The 21,971-nt window shown below is 44.9% G+C and overlaps 1 protein-coding gene across 1 annotated transcript in view; it reads right to left on the reverse strand.

Moving 5' to 3' along the window:
• Positions 1-21,971, reverse strand: part of Pcsk5 (proprotein convertase subtilisin/kexin type 5) — a 425,182-nt gene that overhangs the window by 17,820 nt on the left and 385,391 nt on the right. The window contains 8 exon segments of the mRNA XM_028874891.2: positions 1,109-1,336; positions 3,650-3,886; positions 9,046-9,141; positions 9,144-9,262; positions 11,605-11,800; positions 14,548-14,631; positions 17,333-17,413; positions 21,561-21,764. Coding sequence (XP_028730724.1) covers positions 1,109-1,336; positions 3,650-3,886; positions 9,046-9,141; positions 9,144-9,262; positions 11,605-11,800; positions 14,548-14,631; positions 17,333-17,413; positions 21,561-21,764 — 1,245 coding nt within the window.

Raw genomic sequence — 21,971 nt, forward strand, 5'->3', positions numbered from 1 at the left:
CCAAAATGATTAATTAACCAACAATGACTAAATCAAGAGGCAACTATGACAAGAGTGGACTGGCTACATGATTAGGGTGTCTGGGCACAGGCTACTCATTACTAGGGAGTCAATGGAGAAACCGAATTATCTTGAGGAGAGGATCTACATGAAAACTACTGATGAGAAGCAGGTGGATATCACACTACTCCAGACATGGCTCTCAACGACACAAGCTGCCTCTTTTGACTAAGAAAGCACACCCCCTTCTAGTCATGAGGCAGCCTCTTGCCAACTCAAAAGGAAGAACAGGGACTGAATTCTTTTAACACGTCCACAGCATAAAGTACAGAGACAAGCTGTGTTCCAGACTGAAGGAGGCTATAAGATATGAAAGGTAAATGCATGTAGACCTTATGCTAAACCCTGTCCTAAAGGGGAGCTGGAACCATTTAATATTAACAGTATATTTTAAAAATTTTAGACTTATTTTATGTGTATTAATGTTTTGTCTGCCTATTTGTGTGTGTACCACATGTGTGCCTGAACCCACAGAGGTCAGAAGAGGGCATCAGATCCCCTGGAAGTGGAGTTTCAATGATTGTGAGCCACTATGGGTGCTGGGAACCAAACTTGAATCTTCTGCAAGAGCAACAAGTGTTCTAAATCACTGAGCCATTGCTCATTGTATCAGTGCGAATTTATTAGTACTGACAATGTGCTGTGTTATGAAGAAATTGTCCCTGTGCTAGGAAACATAGAGCAAAATGTTCATGGGAAAGGGACTGAAATGTGTCTAGCTTATCTTTCAATGTTTGAGAAAAAAGATAGATTGTGGATTAGCAAATGCATGCACACAGGGAGCGGGGATGATGGTTACAAGTGGGGCAAGTGGGCAAAGGGCAGTGTGTTCCTTGGACCATTCCATCTTGTCTGTTTTCTGTAGGTATGAACAATGTTAATGAAATATAAAGAAAAATAAAAAAGGACAGAAAAAAGTTAACAGCCACTGGGCATCAGGTATCATCCCCTGCAGGCAGAGAGAGAGAGAGAGAGAGAGAGAGAGAGAGAGAGAGAGAGAGAGAGAGAGATCGATCATGGCTGGCCTTGGACACGTGTTATAACTCACTAAGAAGAAGAGTCTCTCCAGGGCAGGTGTAGCACTGGTCCTCCGCAGGCCCTGAGCAGCGGGAGCACTTCCTGTGACATGGCTGGCACCTGTGAGCGCCTTCATCCCAGTACTCTACGGCCGCACACTCCTTGGGTGCTGTGCAGACCTCATGCACTTTTGTCAGGCCCTCCTGACAGGTCTGGCAGGTCCAAGCTGATGAGCAGGATAAACAGAACTCAGGGCAATCTGCAGGTATGGCAGCCAAGAAGAGGGTGGTGAGAGATGGTTAAGTCAGTGCTGTGGGATAATGCTTTTGTACACTGGTTTAATAAAACGCTGATTAGCCAGTAGCCAGGCAGGAAGTATAGGTGGGATAAGTAGACAAGGAGAATTCTGGGAAGAGGAAGGCTGAGTCTCGAGACTACAAGCCTGCTGTCCAGGGAGCAGCATGTAATAGCACACAGGTAAAGCCACAGAAAATGTGGTGACATATAGATTAACAACAATGGGCTGAATTTAAATGTAAGAACTAGTCAGTAGGAAGCCTGAGCTAATGGCCGAGAAGTTTTAATTAATATAAGCCTCTGTGTGTTTACTTGGGTCTGAGTGGCTGCAGACTGAGCTGGACACAGGAAAACTCCAACTACAAGTCAGGGACACCCCTTTAGGAAATGAATTCCTTTCTCTTAGAGACTTCTAGGGCTTTGTGCCAAGGGTATGGGGACAGGGTCGCCCAATACTATGAGCAAGGTCGCATACCAGTATGTGACCTTTTCACCATCATAGTCCCCATTGACATGGTCTTTCCCTCATCTCCTAGAATACCTCTAGCTGTTCACTAGTAAAGCAGTTGTTAGAATGTATTATAATTGCCCAACAGCAAAGGCCTCTTTGGTGCTCATCACCAATGCACGTTGCTGATGTGCGAGGGCATGCATATGATAGGCAGTTGCTTGGCAGATGTGTTAGACAATCAATGAAGAACAGTTTACCATTAGAGCTTCCAGTACTCATCACACCCTCTACTTGGAATCCTATTTTTGCAGACATGTGCAGGTTTCTTCCTACAGTTATTGCTCTCTCCCCTTCTTGGTATCTTCCAGAACATCTCTTAAATTTTAATCCCTTCTTGTTCCTTTTCCTACCTTCCCTTTGCTGTCTCGCTTTTCTCCTGACTTGCTGTCCTTAGCATCTTCTTTTTCTGAAGAGAACATGAGCTCTATGAGGGCAGGCCTTCTGTCTGCCCTGCTTTCCGGGCCTGGAGCAGCAAGCAGCACACAGAAGGCCTCCCCTGCTTCAGCTTCCCCAGATGGATAGATGCATGGCTTTACTATTACTATAACATCACATTCTCTTTGCATCATGGGATTGGTACCAAAGATGCTAAGTCACTCATCTAGAAGAGAATAGAATCAGCCAGGTATGGTAGCACACACTTGTAACCACAGCACTTGGGGGACTGGACAAGAGGAAGGCTAGTTGACAGCCAGTTTACGTAGCACAGCAAGATTCCATCTGAATGTTATAGGAGACAGACCAGGATGGGAATTGAGACCCTTAACAAATGTTCTTGCCAGTTCAGCCCCAGGAGCTCAGGAAAGGTGGAAAGCCACTGCAGGGCTTTAGAAAAGTTTGTCTCCTAGTATGCTTTCCTCTCTTCCTTTGAGAAGTGTTCTCATAATGGACAACTTATTTTTCTGTTTCCTGGCTACTAAAAAGAGATTAAGGAGATCAATGTCCAGTTGAAAAATAAGGGGGCCAAGGAGCTGCAGACACTCTCTCCTTTCTTGTTTATTGTTTTGTGCAGTCCTAAGGGTTCCATGCAGGATCTGGGACAGGATGGGCAAGGGCTTATTACTGTGTTGCTCCCCAGTTCCAGAAGTTCCCTACTGGGTTGTGTAGTGACAGACGCTCCAAATGGGAGATGAAGGAGGACTTAGGACAGGAAGAGCTGAAGGGAAGGAGGACAGTCATGAGGAGAGGAGAGAGGGAAGGGAGATGAAAGGCAGGGAGAAAGTCCTCCATGAGATGTTTTAAGTGTATGGACTCATTGGTGACTTGAACCCTCAAGGAGAAACATCAGCTTAGAACACCCTTTCAAAGCCCACCAGCTCTTGGAAACCTTTACATAGAGACTCCTTTTCAATGATCATGTGCCACTAATTAGTAGGGCCATATGATCTGTAACTAGTTGGATTCACATACTCAAAGCTTATGAATGAATGATGCATTTTAAAAATGAACTCTTGCTGGGGCTGTGGTAGCACACAACTTTAATTCCAGAACTTGGTGGGGGGCAGAGGCGAGCAGATTTCTGTGAGTTTGAGGCTACCCTGGTCTACAGAGCAAGTTCCTGGACAGCCAGGATACAGAGAAACCCCCCTCCCCCCCAAGAAAACAACAACAACAAACTCTCATTCAAACTTGGCTTCTTGAGCAGGAGGAAGGTTAAGGGCATCCTGAGAGCTGTGATGGGTACTGTGACGGCCCTAGAGCATGCTTTGTGTGGACAGGCTTCCCAGACTTCTTTGCTCAGTCATGCAGCCCAGAAATCCTTACCTTTGCATTCATCATTCTCTTCTTCTTTGTAAGTTCCCTCAGGGCACATATCCAAACACAGCCCATTGTAGAGAACCTTGGAAGTATCAGCACAGACCTTGCAGTCATCCTGCTTGGGACCATTGCACTCCAAACAGTTTTCATGGCAGGAGACACACTGGTTCAAGTCAGGATAGAAGTGTTTGGGACAGGACTTATTGCATGCGTCATCATACAGGAAGAAGCCAGGAATGCACTCTGAGGAAATGAGGAAATAGCAGGTTATCCCCAGGAATTGGTGAGAAGAATTCATTGCCCTTGTGGTGGGCTAGCCCATTTCTCGGCTCTCTAAGCTTCTTGACCTAGGATAACATTTGCCCATCCCTATCCAGCCAGGGTGCATTCCCAATATTTAACAATCTCTGCCTTGGGAGGGAAGGCCACACATGGTGGCCTGGTTATGTGATCTTGGATTTGTGTGCTGATGTGGCCTGCACCTTTCAGATGCAAAGAGTTTCAGTGCTGTGGGAAACAGTGACAATGGGGATGCTGGAGGCATTGCTCAAAGGTCTGGGAGAAATGGATGTCCACATATAGAAAAATGAAACTAGACTCATTCCTATCATTGTGCACACAAATCAACTCTACGTGGACCAAAGACTTTCATGTGAAACCAGGAACACTGGAGCTGCTAGAAGAAAACTGGCTGTACTGTACAATATGTTAGCTCAGGAAAGGACTTTCTGAAGAGGAATTCACTTGCCCAGCAATTAAGGCCGACAACTGACAAGTGGGACCTCATAAAACTCAAATGCTTCTGTATGCCAGAGGAAACAGTCAGCTGAATGAGGAGGAAGTCCACAGACTAGGAGAGAATCTTTGACAGCAGTGCATTTGACAGAAAATGAATATCCAGAACATTCTAAGAGCTAAATAAATAAATCAATAAATAAATAAAAATCAAGAAAACAAAAGACCCAATTAAGAAAATGGGCTATAGATCTGAACAGAGAATTCTCAAAAGAAGAACTAAAAATGGCTAAGAAATACCTTTAAACTCTTCAACATCCTTGGTCACTAGGGAGATGCAAACTAAGATTACTTGGAGATTTCATCTAAGATCAAGAAAACAACTGACAGCAAATGATGGCAAAGACATGGGAGAAGGATGAAAATCAATGTAGAGAATCCTCAAAAAGCTAAAAGTAGATCCCACTGTATGATCCAGCCATACCACTCCTCGGCATATGGCCAAAGGAGTCACTCTCCTACTCTACAGGTTCGCTGCTGTTCTATTCACAATAGCTAGGACGTGGAAACAGCCTAAATGTCCATCAACTGATGAACAGATAATGAAAATGTGATACATATACACACTGGAATACTATTGTGATGCAAAGAAAAGAAATTAAATTATGATATTTGCAGGTAAATGGATAGGACCAGAAACTATTCTACTGAGCGAGAGAAACCAGACCCAGAAAGACAAATGCTGCATGTTCTTTCGTATTCATGGTCCTTTTTCTGAATCTTTAGACTTCAGTATGTGACCCATAGGAGCTGCAGAAGCCAGGAAGGTTAGAAAGAGTCATAATGGTATAGGGGACAAGGGGTTCTAGAGAAGGGGCCAGAAGGACGCAGGTGCTATGAAGGGGAAAATGGGGGAGGGGATCTGAACTTGTGGGAGGGATGGAGAGAGGAGGGAAGGCAATTTAGAGAGATAAGAGGAGGAGCAAATATAAATACCACTAAGGATGTTTGAAATAGCCATATGGAAACATTATTTTATAAGCTTTACTTTACATAGACACTATACACACAATAATAAGAGGGTCTATTTTTTTTTTTCGAGACAGGGTTTCTCTGTATAGCTTTGTGCCTTTCCCAGATCTCGCTCTATAGACCAGGCTGGCCTTGAATTCACAAAGATCTGCCTGCCTCTGCCTCCCAAGTGCTAGGATTAAAGGCATGCGCCACTACAACCTGGCAAGAGGGTCTATTACTACCCATTATTTTCTCTCTTCCCGTCTCTGTGTCTGTCTCTCTGTCTCTGTCTCTGTCTCTCTGTCTCTCTCTCTCTGTGTAGGTATGTGTAGCTTGAATGGAATTAAAGCACACTGAAGGGTAACTCTCCCCTCAAAAGCCATAGACTAACAGAAGTCCCAGGCAAGGGAAATCCCTTTTCAAGTTGTTGGTCAGGGTTGTCTAAAAGACTCTCCAGTACCATATAGGCTATTGTTGCCTCCCAGAAATTGAAGGTTAGACCCTATTGCTGAAGACACCATACATTTTCAACTCATGACTGGGAGGATACAATCTGGAATTGATTCCGAAGCCTCCTTCTTGATGACTATCTATCATAGTATCAGAAGGTCTTGTGCAAGTTGCCAAGGGAGAAAAGCAACCAATAGTCTTATGCCGCCATAAAGCTGAACCACAACAACAACCAGCCCAGCCAGATATCCCCATGTGCAGTAGTGACATTGTTGTCTTGGGGGTAACCAAGGGTGTAACCAATAACTGTCTAATTGGACTTAAGGCCTGTTCAATAGGAGGGAATTCATGGTTGGTATGGTAAACCTAGACAGCTACCTGTGGCTAGAGAGGTTATAGACCCTAGAGGAGAGCCTGTTACTGTTATGTCCTAAACCAATATAATTTCTAACTACATTGTTTGTTTGTTTCTTTGTTTTTGAGACAAGGTCTCACTATGTACATCTGGCTGTCCTGGAACTTACCATGTAGCTCAGGTTGACCTCAAACTCAGAGATCTACCTGCCTCTGCCTCCCAAGAGCTGGGATTAAAGGCATGCACCATTATGCCTGGCTTTCTAACTACATTCTAAAGACTACCCTCACAGATAAGTGTAGCTCTCACTGCACTTCTTGGAGAAGTTTCTTTTTGCATCAGATACTGTAGAGCTGTACAATGGGTCAAAATGCAGAGAATAAGAGATCATGGGGTACCCAGCCCCAACTGGTACATCTATAGCACAACCCCTATACCCAAGGCTCAAGAACATTGAGTCAAGAACATTGAGAAAGAGGAGTGGGAAAAGTTTAAGAGCCAGAGGACCAGGATATCTGCTGCTATAAAGGGTCTTCCAGATGTGACAGGGAGGCTGTACCCATGAAATCTCAACAAAATGGTTGTGTAAACAAGGCCTACCTACTGACAACACCATCCAACATGTGAAAATGGACAGGGGAAATTTCACAACATCCCACCCATATAGGAAGAACTACAGGCAATAGCTTGAGAAAGAGAGAGAGAGAGAGAGAGAGAGAGAGAGAGAGAGAGAGAGAGAGACAGACAGACAGACAGACAGACAGACAGACAGAATATATCAGTCTTCTCAAGGGATGAGCCCCTGGTAAATTATTCAGTCCCATGTAGTTTGTCCTAAACACATGTACATAAGAACAACAGTAAATGGGCTCAGCAGAATATCTATACACACACATGTGTGTGTATTATAGACTACATATTATAAAGTAATTCTAGAAGAAGAGGTCATGGACTTGAGAGTGAATAGGAGAGGACACTGGAGGAGTTGGAGGGGGAAGAGGGAGGAGTAGAAAATATAAGTACACACTAATCAATGCATGAAACTCTAAAAGAAAATAGATTGGAAAGTATTCATCGATTTTTGAAACTGTGTCAAATGCTCTAAACTTGATTTCTTAAGGCAGGAAGGTCGTGAATTGTTAGATTTGTTGATGTTTCATTCTTTGATAGGCCAGATCTTGAACAGATGTTAAATCATTATGAAGAATGCATTGCTAGTTACTCTGTGTTCTTTCTCTTCTTGCGGATGAGTTTGGGAAATCTTGTAGATCACACTAAGTGAATCCTTTGGATAGGACTGGATCTCCTTTTCTTGAGAGATCATTAGAAATACAAAAGTCTGTTTAAGCCATAGCATTATCCTTCAGTTCAAAGTTGTCCAACTTAGTTTTAAAATTTATATTAAATGTATGTGTGTGAATGTGTATGTATGTGGGATGTGCCCACTATGGAGCAAGTATGGAGGTCAGAGGACAATTTGCAGGAGTTGGTTCTCTCTTTCCAACATGTGGAAAGCACCTACTGCTCCATCCACATTTCTCCCATATCTTTACAACTCTTTCTCTAATCACTTCTGTGATTCTTGTTTTCATATTTGAGACAGATCAGTCTCTCCTATAAGACCTTGAACTCAGAGTGGGTTTGAGGATCTTATCTGTAACTCAGTGCCCTGAGTAATGCTACATATGAACTGGAGTTCTCTGAAAAAAGCAGCAGCTGTGTTGAAGATTCTACAAGACTGGCTGACTGATGAGAATTGTAGAATGTTGGGAATGGTATAGATCCAGAATCAAATTATTTTGGTTCAATGCCCACCTCTGTGTTGAACCTGTGACTGTCAGGTAAATTCTTTTGGAATGTGTAAACTTAACAGACCATTAACTTCTACCAACCCCAAAGCTACAATTGTCATTGGGTGGTATATGAAACCCATGGCAGAGATTTCCTCACTGTGTGGTGACCTGTGTGGTTACCACCAATGCTTTGGAAAGAGCCTTAATTCATGACTTCCTTTTGCTCTTACTAGGAAAATATCATGAACCTGTCACATTGGAACATGGCATGTAGGGTAACCTGAATCTATGCTCTTAGGCAATGGTCATCCATATTTGTCCCTAGAATAAATGTCTCTTATGCCCTTTGAGGTGAGAGTTGAGTACATCTTTAATAACACTTGTTTGTCTTAGCTTACAGAGTCCACAAGGGAAGGAGTATATATATCTCACCCTCCACTTCCTCAACAATAGGTCAACCAATGGTGAACTTCACTGAAGGTGGAGATTGATTCTTTTGGTTCTCAGACAGTGGCCCTAGCCAGTGGCTTCTCAGGGCCAGGATCTCTTTGGGATTGTGAGAATATTTTTTGGTTTGTTTGTTAGTTTTCTATCAAAGATGATTAGTCTACCAGGGGCCAATATTCCATCAATCTCCCTCACCCTGTAAAACTTTTATGCAAAGGAATTCAAATCTTTTTCTCTTCTCCACCTTGTAAAGCTTTTGCTTATGGAAAGCTGCCCCATGCCTCCTCCACATGCCTCAAAATTGATGATCCAGAGAGGCCAACCATTTGTCTAGCCTCTTTCATTTTTTTTTCCTGCAAATTCTTTTAAAACTAGCCAACTGTGAAAGACTTGGGCAGGACCCCAGCCAATGAGGGAAAGACACAATACTCCTACATTAGGATAAAAACCCTATCAGATTTCCTGCTTGGTGGGCTTGCTAGACCAGCTTGGGTCATAGCACAACCTTTTTGCAAAAAGAAATTGCCTCGGCAGTTTCTTTTCTTTTTGTTCACATGTTCCTTTGTGCAAGAGAGAGACTTCTTTTCCATCAGGATGCTTCCAGGTACCTTTGCAAATTTTCTCATGGATGCAGTCCTGGCACATTTCTGGACAGTGCTTGCAGACTCCTTCCACAGCCACATGCTTTTCAGGGCAAGTTTCCGGCACACTCCACCATCTAGGACAAAGTCTCCTTCACAAGAGTGGCAGTTGGTAGCATTTCCTTCACATGTTCTGCAAGGGGAGCTACAGTGTTCACAAACACCATCTTTTGCATAGAAGCCCCTATGAAAAGAAGGGAGATTGCAATTAGACCAACTAGAGATGAATCTCAGCTGTTGACAAAGGGGTTCAGACTAAAAGGAAAGGTTGCTGCTCTTGTCAACCAAAATGAACCCACAAGCCTCACTGAGGGAAGGTTCTGAAAAGAATGTCTAGAAAAATAGAATGAAAGGGGTGGGCATCTTCCTTGGGAACTTGGTTTGTTTAAAGCAATTGAATTTGTCTAAAACTTTGTCATTTGTCTGATTTATTATTTATCCCCAAATTATAATTGTCTTTTTTCTCTGTTAGAGCTTTAATTTACTCTGGAGACAGTTTTTGGTGACTGTCATTTAAGGGATCTAGGACTATATTTTTTATATTATATTTTATTTATGTGCATTATAGTATATATGTGCTCCTGTGTACACACCTGTGCATGTATGTGTAGAAGCCAATGATTGACGTTGGGGGCCTTCCTCTATCATTATTCATCTTATTTTTGAGACAGGAGCTCTCTTTCTGAATCTGGGGTTCATCACTTTTGCCAAACTGGCAGGCCGGAGGGCCCTGCTGAGGAAATAAGACTGTCCAACCTGCTTAGCTGCATATAAGTTCAGCAGAGAGCTCCAGGATTCCAGGTTTCATGAGTTATCACCCATCCTGGGGTGAGTTTTTGGTAACACAGCTTCCTTTGCGTTGTCCCTACTCCTGTAAGTAACCTCTCATCCATACCCCTGTAAATAACCTCAAAAAACTTATTATCCCCAAGTTGGATTTTTTTGTAGTGTCGTATTTTGGTCTGTCATTGGTTCCCTATCTGGGGTGAATAGACAATTGTTTGTGTCTCCCCAGGAATAGTGCCCAATAAAGGATTAATGCAGTACAATAATAAAATTTTGAGACCACATCCATCTAACATATTATATTATATTGCTATAATAGCTCTATTTTATTAATCTCTCACTATGATTAATTTATAAGTCGAGCTTTATCATGGGTATAAAATAATTGATCACTCATACTTAGGGTTTGTTACTATGCAGTCTTTTTTTTTTTTTTGCCCAGGTTTCTCTGTGTAGCCATGGCTGTCTTAGAACTTGCTCTGTAGAACAGGCTGGCCTTGAACTCAGAGAGATCTGCCTGCCTCTGCCTCCAGAGTGCTGGGGTTAAAGGTGTGTGCCATGGCTGCCCCAGTACTATACAGTTTTAGGCATCCCTTGGAGTGCTCCAAAGACAAGGGCATATAATAGCTCTTCCTCCTCCTTGTTAGAGATGGGTGTAGAAAGTGATGCGCCTGGATGATGGCACTGGAAGGAGATTTGAGGAACGGAGGGAGGGAAAGAAAGGGGGCAGTCATTCCTTAAGCTGCGTGTCACTGAGTGGGGAGGTGATGCTTGTAACTGAGGCTCTTCTGGGCTATCCATGGAAGGCATCTAAGGAAGGAACAAGAACAAAATGGAAATAAGGGGCTTCTGGTGAGCCTGGTGTCACCAAAGTCACCAGTGTGAGGCTCCATGTAGGAGAATAGTTATTTTAGCCCAGTCATTTTGATCCAAAGTTTGTTATGTCTTATTAAGTGGTCTGTCATTCTCTTCCCTTACAGGTGAATCCTGATGGTAGGAGACTAAAGGGATTTTTTTTTTTTTTAACAGAGCTGAGGACCGAACCCAGGGCCTCGAGTTTGCTAGGCAAGCTCTCTACCACTGAGCTAAATCCCCAACCCCTGGAGAGATGGCTCAGCTGTTAAAGGCTAGGCTCACAACCAAAAATATAAGACTAAAGGGATTTTAAGCTAGAGGGCTGAACAAACCATAGCAATCAATACATAAGTAGCTACCATTACTATTTATATTTAATAACTCATCTACTTGACAGTTTAGAAGAGGCTCATATCACAACTCTGTATTCATTATGCAGAAGAGAACTGAGAAAATTCAATTACTGATACAAGGTGGGAAAAGAATAGTTAGGCACCACACTAACATACTTTGGTCAATGAGGAGCCTCATGCGTGATACTCCACACCACATAGACCCTGTGTGTAGGAGGCTACAGTATTCAGGTTTGTTTAAGAGCAATGTGCCACTCACCTGCTGATGAGATTGCCTAATGATGCTTTTCTAAAAACATATCCCTCATGGCTGTGACATGCAGGTCACATGACTCCTGTCACAGGAACAAGAATACGTGTGTTGACACAGGCCTTCTGTAAGTTTTGGTTGCTGTGGGTCCACAGGGATGTCACAGTCAACAAATATCATTTATGTGGGTGCTCTGACTGTACAGAGAGAGTTCTATGAAGAGGAAGGAGCTGTGGAGAAGGAGCAGGAACAGGACGTCAGAGGAAGGAGGAGGACACTTACTCTGGGCATCCGTGGTAGCACCTGCCCTCATGGAGGAGCAGAAGGTTGTCCGGCTGACTCAGGCACTTTTGGCAAAGGTCAGGTCCAGAGCAAGCGGCGCAGTCCTCAGCACAGTTTTCACAGCTGCTGCTCCTAACTGAGGGCCAAGTGCCTTGGGGACAGGAAGGAACACAGGCCTGCATCCACAGGTATGTTCCTAAACACCAGGACACAAGGGCAGAGAACAGCTGTCATGGTCAGTCCTGATATCACACACATTATCCTGAGGACATCCACAGAGGCTTCACGGTTTTCTTTCTTTCTTTCTTTCTTTCTTTCTTTCTTTCTTTCTTTCTTTCTTTCTTTCTTTCTTTCTTTCTTTCTTTCCTTCCTTCTTTTTTCTTCTTTTTTTTTTTAGCTTTTTCAAAGTTGAGGTATTTGAACACTATTTCAGACTTGCAAAAATATTTATTTATTTTATTTCATTAACCCTTTAGATTCGTTCGATCTTTGGGAACAAAATTGGCCACAGAAGACTTTGCCCAGATGTTTTTATACATCTAACATCAGATACTGGTCACCACAGGGCTTCCCTTTGTCCTGTTGATCAGCTCTGTCATCTAGGAAGTCACATGGGAGCCACTCCATGGGGGTCCCCTTTCCTGTCCTGCCCCTCCCCCCATCAGTGATAGATGTGCCTGACATGGCAGCGAACTTTCCAGACATCTTCCACTAGAACACATGCTCCATTTCTATGAGTGCTTAATCGGAAAGGACGGTATTGTTATTCTAAAAACCAAATGTGGGCTGGTGAGATGGTTCAGCAGGTAAAGGTGTTTGGGCCAAGCCTTAGTAACAGAATGGAAGCCCTGGGAACCACACGGTGGAAGGAGAGAGCCACCTCCTGCAAATTGTTCTCTGACCCCCACATGTATGCTATGGCATATTCACACTCACACTCATAAATAAATGGATGCAATACATTTTTAAAAATTAAGAGGTTAGGGAGAGCTCAGTAAAACGTTTAACATGCCAAAGGTAAGACTATGAGTCTGAGCCCCAGAACCCACGTAAAAAGCTGGGCACAGTGGTGAGTGCTTGTAATCCCAGGACCAGGGACACAGAGAAAGGAAGATCCTGTGCTCACTGGCCAGCCCACCAGCTTAGCTGAACTGGTGAGCCCCAGGCCAATGAGAGACCTATCTGAAACAGAACAAAACGAAACTCCAACTTGGAAGGCCATCTTGAGGAACAACACTCAGATTTGACCTCCAGTCTCGACACGCATGTCCACACATGTGCACATGTACTGGTGTACGACACACACACACACACACACACACACGCACGCACGCATGCACACATGCACACACACACACACACACACTGTACAAAAATGAAAAAAATGATATAAAAAATAGGACCAGATATGTGGTGATGCGTGACTTTAATCCCAGCACTTGGGATGCTGAGACATGTAGATATCTGTGAGTTTGAGGCCAGCCTTTGCTACATAATAAGCTCCAAGCTAACCTGAGCTACACAGTAAGATAATTTCAATAAACAAATATATGAAGAATGTAAAATAATGATAAATTTAAAACCATCTTAACTAAAATTCTAAAACATCTTGTTTCAGTGTCTGGGTGTAGCAGCTTATGTGCTTCCAGCCTTGACGCGACATCTACCATCTTGAATGCATCCTGTCAGCTCTCTCTGCAATGGACCTTTACTCAGGGCTTTAGCCAGAGCCCCGGGGACTTGGGGTCAGGCCTGAATACTAAGTCAAAACTGTAGAAGGGGAGGTTTCAAAGTTGTGAAAACCTTTATTACCGTGTATTGTTTTCCATTTTATTAATAACTGCTGATTTTCTCCTATTGTGTCTGACTCATAAATTCAAGTTTGTCATAGGAAGATGTGTAGGAAAAAGAGTACACAAAAAGATTTAGTTCTACTGTGGTTTCACATATTCATGGATGTTACTGGAACCCATTGTCACACAATATAAAGGGTTGATGGTATTAATAACATTGCACATTCACACACGACTCTTCTAATGATACTTTTTGTTATTTTATTTTTATTTTTTTGCGTTTTGAGATAGGGTTTCTCTGTGTAGCTTTTGGTGCCTGTCCTGGAATTCACTTTGTAGACCAGGCTGGCCTTGAACTCACAGAGATCCACTTGCCTCTGCCTCCCGAGTGCTGGGATTAAAGGCATGCACCACCACCAACTGGCTAATAATAATTTAAAAAAATGTCCTTTTTATTTTGTTTTTATTTATGTCTGCATGTGTGTCTGTGTGTAAATGTACTAGTGCAGGTACCCATGAAGGCCACAGGGATCGGATCCTCAGGAACCAGAGTTACAGGTGGTTGTGAATGCTGGAAGTGAACTCAGTTTCCTACTGCAAGAGCAGTATGTGTTCTTATCCACTGCACTGGGCCATCTCTTCTGCCCCTAATGATATATATATATATTTGTGGGAGCATAGCACTATATAGACAATCTATTGCGAGGAAGTTATCTATGCCCAGCATTTCCCTAAAAAAGGTAAGATTTAGGAAATGGCCTATTCTGTTACTACCCTTCCCCTCCCCTCCTAGCACTAAATGCAGAATCGATGGTGAAGAAGATGACTGTGTGTTCATCCTCACACTTCTCCTCGACCTCAACTTTACTTGTCTATAACTGTGAAGTACCCACCGATCCCAGCAAATTCTGTGGCCAAGTCAACCCAAGGCTTCACCATGCTTTTAGAGTAGGAAGCATTTCTTCGTCCCAGGAGGCCCATTTTGATTATTAGTCACCGTTTTGCTGTGTGCGTCCCCAGGAGCCTCTGTGGTGGGAGGCTGTGACGGGACCAGATCAGTACTGTGCATTTGAACACAAACCTCCATCAATGTGCAGGCAAGAGGATGGAGCGTGCGTTCAGATTCCATCGCCTCCCCCTCCACACTGACCTGTTGGACATGAAGTGCAGAGAGTTGCAGATCCATTGCAGGTCTTACAAGAAGAATGGCAAGGTTGATATTGCTTCGTCGCATCTGTATGGGCAAGAGACAAGTCAGACTTGGCCTTGTCCTATAGCCTCACAGTATTGGAGAAGGCCTCACCATAACTCAGCTCATCTTCTCAATTTTACACTAGCTAACTGCTGGCTACTACCAACTACTGCTACAATGTAGAATTTATTCCTTCCTTTTTCTTACTCTTTCCTTGGAAACCGATTATCAAGATTTCCTGTGCACCCATTCAGTGTCAGAAAATGTGTATCTTACAGGACAGTCCTAACACTATGAGCTAACAAATCATGCTGCTTTCATCAGCTCGGACCATGTAGGTGAATGTCTGTGTGTCTGTGTGTCCATATGTTCCTGTATTTGCACTCTCCCTCTGAGAGTATCTGAAGGCAAACATTTCCAGGAAGCCACCTCAGAAAACTCCTGGGACAGTTTTCCATACACACAGGGCAGCCTCATCCCCTGCCACTCGGTACTCATGGAGATCTTTGCAGCATGCCGCCCCCAGGAGAGTCTAGCTCCTGTGGTCCTAATGACCCTGACCCCTTGTCCTCTGCCTTCTTCCTTTCTTTCTTGACCCTCTTCTCCAAGGAGTCTGGAAGATGGCTCTCTGCTCACACCTGCCATCGGATCCCAGCTGTGCAGCTTATGGGTAGGGTAACCATGGATACAGTAATTAAAGTCTCATCCACATCTCTAGAATGACAGAAAATGGTTCCTCCCACGTAGAACTGTGAAGCTCAGTGAGAGAGGGTGTGTCCTGCTTAATGCTGATAGTGTGTGAAGTGCTTAATACAGTGCTCGGTGAGACAGTACATGTGAAATGCTTAGCACAGGGACTTAGTAACAGATCTCCACCCTCTCCCTTTCTTTCCCTTATTCTTCCACCCTATTTCTGAGGCCACTTTAATTTTCTGTTTTCTTAATCCAGACTGGGACAGGGACCGGGGGATGGGCCTGGTTTCTATGGTGTCACTTAGGATTAGTTATAAAGCCACTGAGCCTTGTTGGGGACAAGACTAGGGTGGAGTACAGATAGGTATCGAGATATGATTGGTGTGCACACAAGTGTGCAATATGCACATGCGATGTACACAGCAGCATGCACACACACAGACATAGACACACACACACAGACACACACACAGACACAGACAGACAGACAGACAGACGCACACACAGACACACACACACACAGACACAGACAGACAGACAGACAGAGACACACACACACACACACACACACACACACACACACACACACACACATAGTCTGATGGCTGCCCAAGCTGCCACACCGATCGGCAACAGCAGTTGTCACAAAGGTCCACAGGCCTCTTCTGCCCCTGCGGCCTTTACACCTGGAGACAGCACTTGACCATAAGAAGTGGCAGGAGGAAGGCAGCAGCATGCTGCGGTGCTCAGAGTGACGCATTCATCCGTGGGCCCTGCAAAACTATGTTGTCTGGCCACAAACTGATTCTGTGGACTTTCTCATTTTATATTAAAGTGTCTTATTTACAAAGATATGAGTTTTTTTTAGTATATTTGTGAAATGCAATGGATATGCACACAAGTATATTTGTAATTATATATATTTAACATTCTGGCCGTTTTGCTGTTTTACTGCATAAACTTGACATAAGATTCGGCAATGTCCCCTTATGGCCAGCAGAGGGAGCTCTGACCAAGCAGTTCACGGTAATTAAGCAACAGCTGCATCCAGTAGATTAGCCACAGTCACAGCGAGTAAATCTTGACCTCGGTCACGGTTCCCATTTTTACCCTACTCCATAAATTCTAACCTTACTAACATTGATGAAAAAGAGAGGGAAAAAGGAAAGGAAAAGAAATCTCTTCAATCAAGAAAGTGGTACCCACTAGTCACAGGCAACTGTAGAAAACCAAGGTCCTTCTTATTCTCACATTGAATAATTAATAGTCATCTGGTTCTATACCTGCACATTGATTCTATTCACACTGCTTACCACTATGCATTGTGGGTTTTGTTTTTATTTGTGTGTTCTGGCTTTTATTTAAAACAAAAACAAAAACAAAACAAAACAAAAAAACCTGGATCCTGTTATGTAGCCCAGGATGGCCTTGAGCTTGTGTGCCTCCCACCCCAGCCTCCTAAGTACGTGGGTTACAGACATGCTCCAGAATGCTTGGCTTGCCTTTCTTTTTTAGAACTCATCTTTTGGAGAGCAGGCTTTGCTGATAAGTTAGGAACCTCCCCGTTCCTTTTGACAGCTCTATAGTATTTTAACTCTCTGGATGCATCATACCCATCTCTTTTTATCATAGCCATTTAGCTTTCCAGTCTTTGCTATTTTCAAATGACACCGCAGTGACCAGGAAGGCATATGCTGCTTCTTTAGCCCATTAAAGATTTGCAGGGATAGAGCCTGGAGCTGGAGCCCAGGGGCTCCTGGTTGCTAGGCAGCGCCCTATTGCTGACCTCCCAGTCCAGCCATCTGGCTCTTTTGATGGTCTTTCCCAGGCACAGCTCTCAGTGCATCGAGAATGGCCTTAGATGTAATGGGAACCTCTGCCGTTGGATCGCACAGATCCCCCGTGTCCACTGATTTCTTATGGCCCTCCTCTCTCCTCTGTCATGACTTCCGTATCCCCATTGCCCTGGCCTTCTGGCTGCCGGGCTTGCTGTCTGCAGAATGGAGATGGCTGTGGGGTGGTGACCATTTCCTCCCTAGTTCCCTGTTACCTCTTTTGGTTTGAATTGTCCACCTTCGTTGCTCCTGCAGCGGGCTCTTCACCAAAGATGGGCTTTCAGGGGGCACAGCTTCTTTTTATTAGAAAAATAAAGTGTTTGTTTTAATGACAGAAGGACCCGAGAGAAGATAAGCTTCACCAATGCCCCCACCTCCCAGAAATACCTGCTGTGTATTCGCCAGCACACAAATCCACCCAGAGATGTGGAAGGTGTAAGGACTTGTGAAATGGAATCATTCACACCTTCTGCATGTAGGATGCTGGGCCTGCATGTGCTGTTCAATGCTATAAATATTATAGATGTTTCCTTTTGTCATAGCCTTTGGAGGCATCTTTTAAAAAATGTTTTGCGTATGCATTTGTATGAATATTTCATTTTTTTGGTTACAGTTGTAGATTGCTTGGATCCACTTATCTGTTGTGGTTCTTATTATAAGGAGGCTTCATGCACATCTTTGAGGGAGTGTGCTTGTTGCCAGTCAAGACTCTGGCTCTGAGGCGTCCTCGATGGTCTGTTAATGCCTGCTTTCTGAGACTCCTTTTTTTTCCCTAGACCAATACTTTTCTTCAGAGCCCCTCTCCCTCACCAATTATTTCCTTTTGTGATCCAGAGAACACTGCTGTGTAAGTGAACTGGTGTTTCGATCCAGTCAAAGGGTCAGGAAACAGGACTCTTAATGTTCTGTGGGGTGTAAACAGTTCCTCAGGCCCAAGATGACGTAGGTGGTTGTCTCATGCTCTTATTTTACAGACGAGGGAGCTAAGGCTTGGAGAGTAAGAACACACTCAGGGTTACACTGCAGTGAGCAGCCGGGCCAGGATTTGAACGCGGGGCTCACTGTTTCTGGAGTCACTGCTCTTACTGTGGTTATTTTTTACTGTTACCTGTCTGCAGTGCTGGGATCCAACCCAGGGCCTCACAGGAGGCAACTGTTCTACCGTTCAACCACACTGGAACTTTCCATGTCGGTCTATCATGAAAGCCCACTTGCTCTGGAGAGGTTCTTGAGCAATTAATTGCATTTTTCAAGTCATCTGAGAGAGGTCAAAGTGGCGCTCTGCTGGTGGGACAACGCTGAGTTGTAGTGTTGTCAGTTTCTGTGGTGTGAACATTTCTGCCATAGCTGAATTGGGGCTGTCAATGGCTTGGCAATGCCCAGTTCCTGGATGTTTAACAGTCAGCCCAAGCCAGTACTACTGGTCCCTTCGTAGCACTGCGCCAAGGTTTGGTTACTCCACAGGGGCATGTGCTCTTTATACTCAGCTTTCCTAGTGGTTAAGTAACTAAAAATGCCACCATCCTTCCTATATGAGGCAACTGTACACATAGATGGCTAAATCCCTTCTAGGAATCAGGTATCCGTGGGATCTTCAAAGTCATCTGCAGCTGCTATTACACAACATTTATCTCTCCATGAAGAGGTTGACTTTCCTCGCACAAATTCACGGACTCCAGTATTTCCCAGAGCTTGGGAATTAAGATCAAAAGAGCAGCTAGCGGTGAGCTGTTAGGATGTGGTCAAAGATAAAACGTTTGTTCACCAGGCTGTGCTTTGTAGATTAGTCCTTCGTTGCTATCTGTAATTAGAGGCGGCTATGATCTGGTTCTAATCAATGAGGGAAATGGGTGGGCTGGGGGACTCTCAGCCATGTTTGCAGGAACTTTCCGAGACTACCGGAGGGAAAAATGCTTCAGAAGAGCAGAAAGCTTTAACAGTGACAGGGAAACTGTTTCCATTCCCAGGTCTGGTAAAGCTGTCTCTGGAAGTTGATATCCTGCTGCTCCCAGACATTTGAACAGTGCTACATGCAGGTCACCTACTCAGTGTGTATTCCTGTCGTTTAGGAACACTGGCCTAAGTAATCTTCACAGTGTTAGTGAGTGGGGCCGAGGGCCTTCCTGTGACTTTTTTGGTGGCTAGAAAGCATAATAGAGCTGCCGTCCTTGAGACTCACGGGTCTTGGCTGCAGGACTTGTCTGGCAGGCATTGGTGTGTGGCGATCTCTCCACCCTCGGACTCTGGGGAGAGGGGAACTCACTCCCGCTAGTTGACAAAGAACGATGTCTCTTTCTTCGCTGCTTTCACTGTGGTCCTGATTAGCCACAGTGCTCAGAAACAAGCTGAGTGAACCCAGTGTCACTCCGTCTCAAGGTGACTTCCCCACGCACACATAGATCTCTGCTCACTATCTGGGCCTGACCTTTGGATCTGAACATGATTGCATTGCGTCTGTTGGAAGACGCGTGGGAGAACGAGAGGGCTAAAGTTCAGGCCATCCTAGTATTCTACCTGCCTCTGAATCTGTTTTTTTTTTAAAAAGCCCAAACAACAGGACTGAAGACCTGGCTGCTACCACCTAGGCAGCTACGTTCTCTTGTAAACACCCTGTGATTTGTTCGAGGCTTCCTCGAGACTGACCCAGGATGACTGAAATCTGGTCCTCATCATCCGAGAGGTGTGGCTAATTAGTGCCTGCTCTCTGGAACGCTCCCCTGTCCGGTTACACTCCTGACCTTGTTTTCAGGGGAAGCAGGCAGAAAAGAAGTAAGCATTGGGGTCAACCTTCCCACACTGAGCGGGATGCATTTCCCACTTACTGGCCCTCGGTGTTCTTGGCTGTGCAGGGAAGGTGCGCTGGGGCTTAACCTTGCTTGGTGAGCAAAGATCCCCCTTCTCTGCCATGCTTTGCCTGTCTTATTTCATAGATCACAGAAATGGAAAGTGGAGCTGTGTCATCGACTTTATTGCCTTTGTCCAGCCACGGAAAACATCCTCATCTGCTCCCAAACTCCCTTCTTAGTGTGAGGCCCCCCCAAATGAAAGAAAACCTTTTTCTTTTCAAAAACATTGCATCGTGATCACAGGGAGCTGGGGAGGGGGCCGGGAGAGAGTGGAAGGTTGGGTGTGGTGTCCCAACAAGGGGGAGCAATCAAAGTCTGATTTTTGCTTGCAAAATGCGTAGTCCAGTTGAAGAGACATGGAATCATTTGGGGAATCGAAACGGCTCTGACTCTTGGCTCCCTGCATCTTTTCATCATCTGGACGCCAGATAGAATACAGATGTTCAGGGCAAGAAGCACAGCACCAGACTGTTTCCTTCTTGGCTTGTACTACCTCTTAAAGCCCGAATGCCAGACCAACTCGTTTTCAGCATTTTGGTTCAGCTATAATTCACAGAAGATATCCCAATCTGGATTGAGTAACTTTCTTAGCCCCGGGTCGGAAAGAGCCTGGGGTGCTCTGGCCTTAGGTTGCTGTCTTAGGAAAAATCAGATGTGCGCAGAAGTGTCACAGTGGACAGCAGCTACGGCACCCTTCCTCTGAAACCAGTAGGGGACCTTCCTCCTTGTCTTGGTGTGCTTTCCTACAGTGGCCACTGTCTCTGTACTGAGTGGACCCTTGCCCTGAAATTCGAAAGCACCTTTATTTGTCATAGTGTAGCTGAATGTGAGTCAGACCCCTACCCCCATACAAAGGACTTGGAGTTTTTAACCTTCTCAGACATGGAGATGTCCTAGAAAGACTGCAAAGACCTTGAAGAAAGCCCATAGCGGGGCTGCAAAGGTGGAGAGGGCAAGTCTAAAGATGCAGAGAGGAGTGAATAGCTGCAGCTCCTGCCAGTCCCAGCTCCCACATTTCTTCTTCTTCCCTCACACCTCCTTGAAGACCAAGGTTGGCTGCAGGGTGCAGCGCCCCTCCCCGCTTGATCGCCCATGCTGGGGATCAAATCCAGGGCCCCATGCACACTCGGCAAGTACCGTACCACTGTGTGTGCCCCCACCCCAGCCAGGGAGGGCCGCTTTCCAAAGGCCGGTGCCAGCTCTCCAGCAAGCTTGTCTGCTTAGCATCATTTCCAAGGTGTCAGGGTCACCAAAAAGGCCGCCCCGGGGTTGAAGGTTTTCTTTACTGTAGAGATACATGCGCATGATAGAAGCTGTTCAGAAGCCTTGGAGAAGACGGGAGTTAGGCCACACCCCAGGTCATCCTTCCGTAGTCCTGGGTCTCTTCTGCCTCTAGATCAGTCCTGTCTTGCCCTCTGCTTTGCCCTTGCTGGCCACATGCCTCATTCAGCTCCCTATCTTTGAGTTCCACAAGCTCCCTGAGATTTGGAAGTCTTGGAACAAATGCGATTCTCCTTCAGAATACATTTCTCAGAAACAGGGCTGAAGAGGGAGGCAGGCAGAAGAGGTATTGGGCCTCCCTGGGCCAGGTACGTACCGTTCCAGAACCTGCCTTCCCCTCTTTGGGGCCAGGTGGGCCAGATACATGCCCCGCGCCACAACTGCAGACCTTCTTGACAGCGGCTGCATTGGTGGTCGCCCGGGCCAGTGCAAGTCTCACAGGCCCGGTGGCAAGGCTCACACTCTCCCAACTCTTGGTCTCCATAGAAGCCAGGGCCGCAGTCCTGCACACAGCTGCCACCTGTGGAAGATCAGGGGAAAAGCATGAAAAAGGACTCTGGTCAGCTGGGCTTCTGGAGCTATGCAAGGGCTTATCAGGACTTTTTTTTTTTTTTTTTTTTGCATGTGTGCAAACCAAGATGACTTTAGGTTATTTTAATCAAAGACTATGTTCTAATAAGTGCAATGTGTTTTTTTTTCTTTTTAACTTACATATGAGCTTGTCATC

The sequence above is a fragment of the Peromyscus leucopus genome, chromosome 1 (assembly GCF_004664715.2).
Source record: "Peromyscus leucopus breed LL Stock chromosome 1, UCI_PerLeu_2.1, whole genome shotgun sequence".
Taxonomy (NCBI): Eukaryota; Metazoa; Chordata; class Mammalia; order Rodentia; family Cricetidae; genus Peromyscus; species Peromyscus leucopus.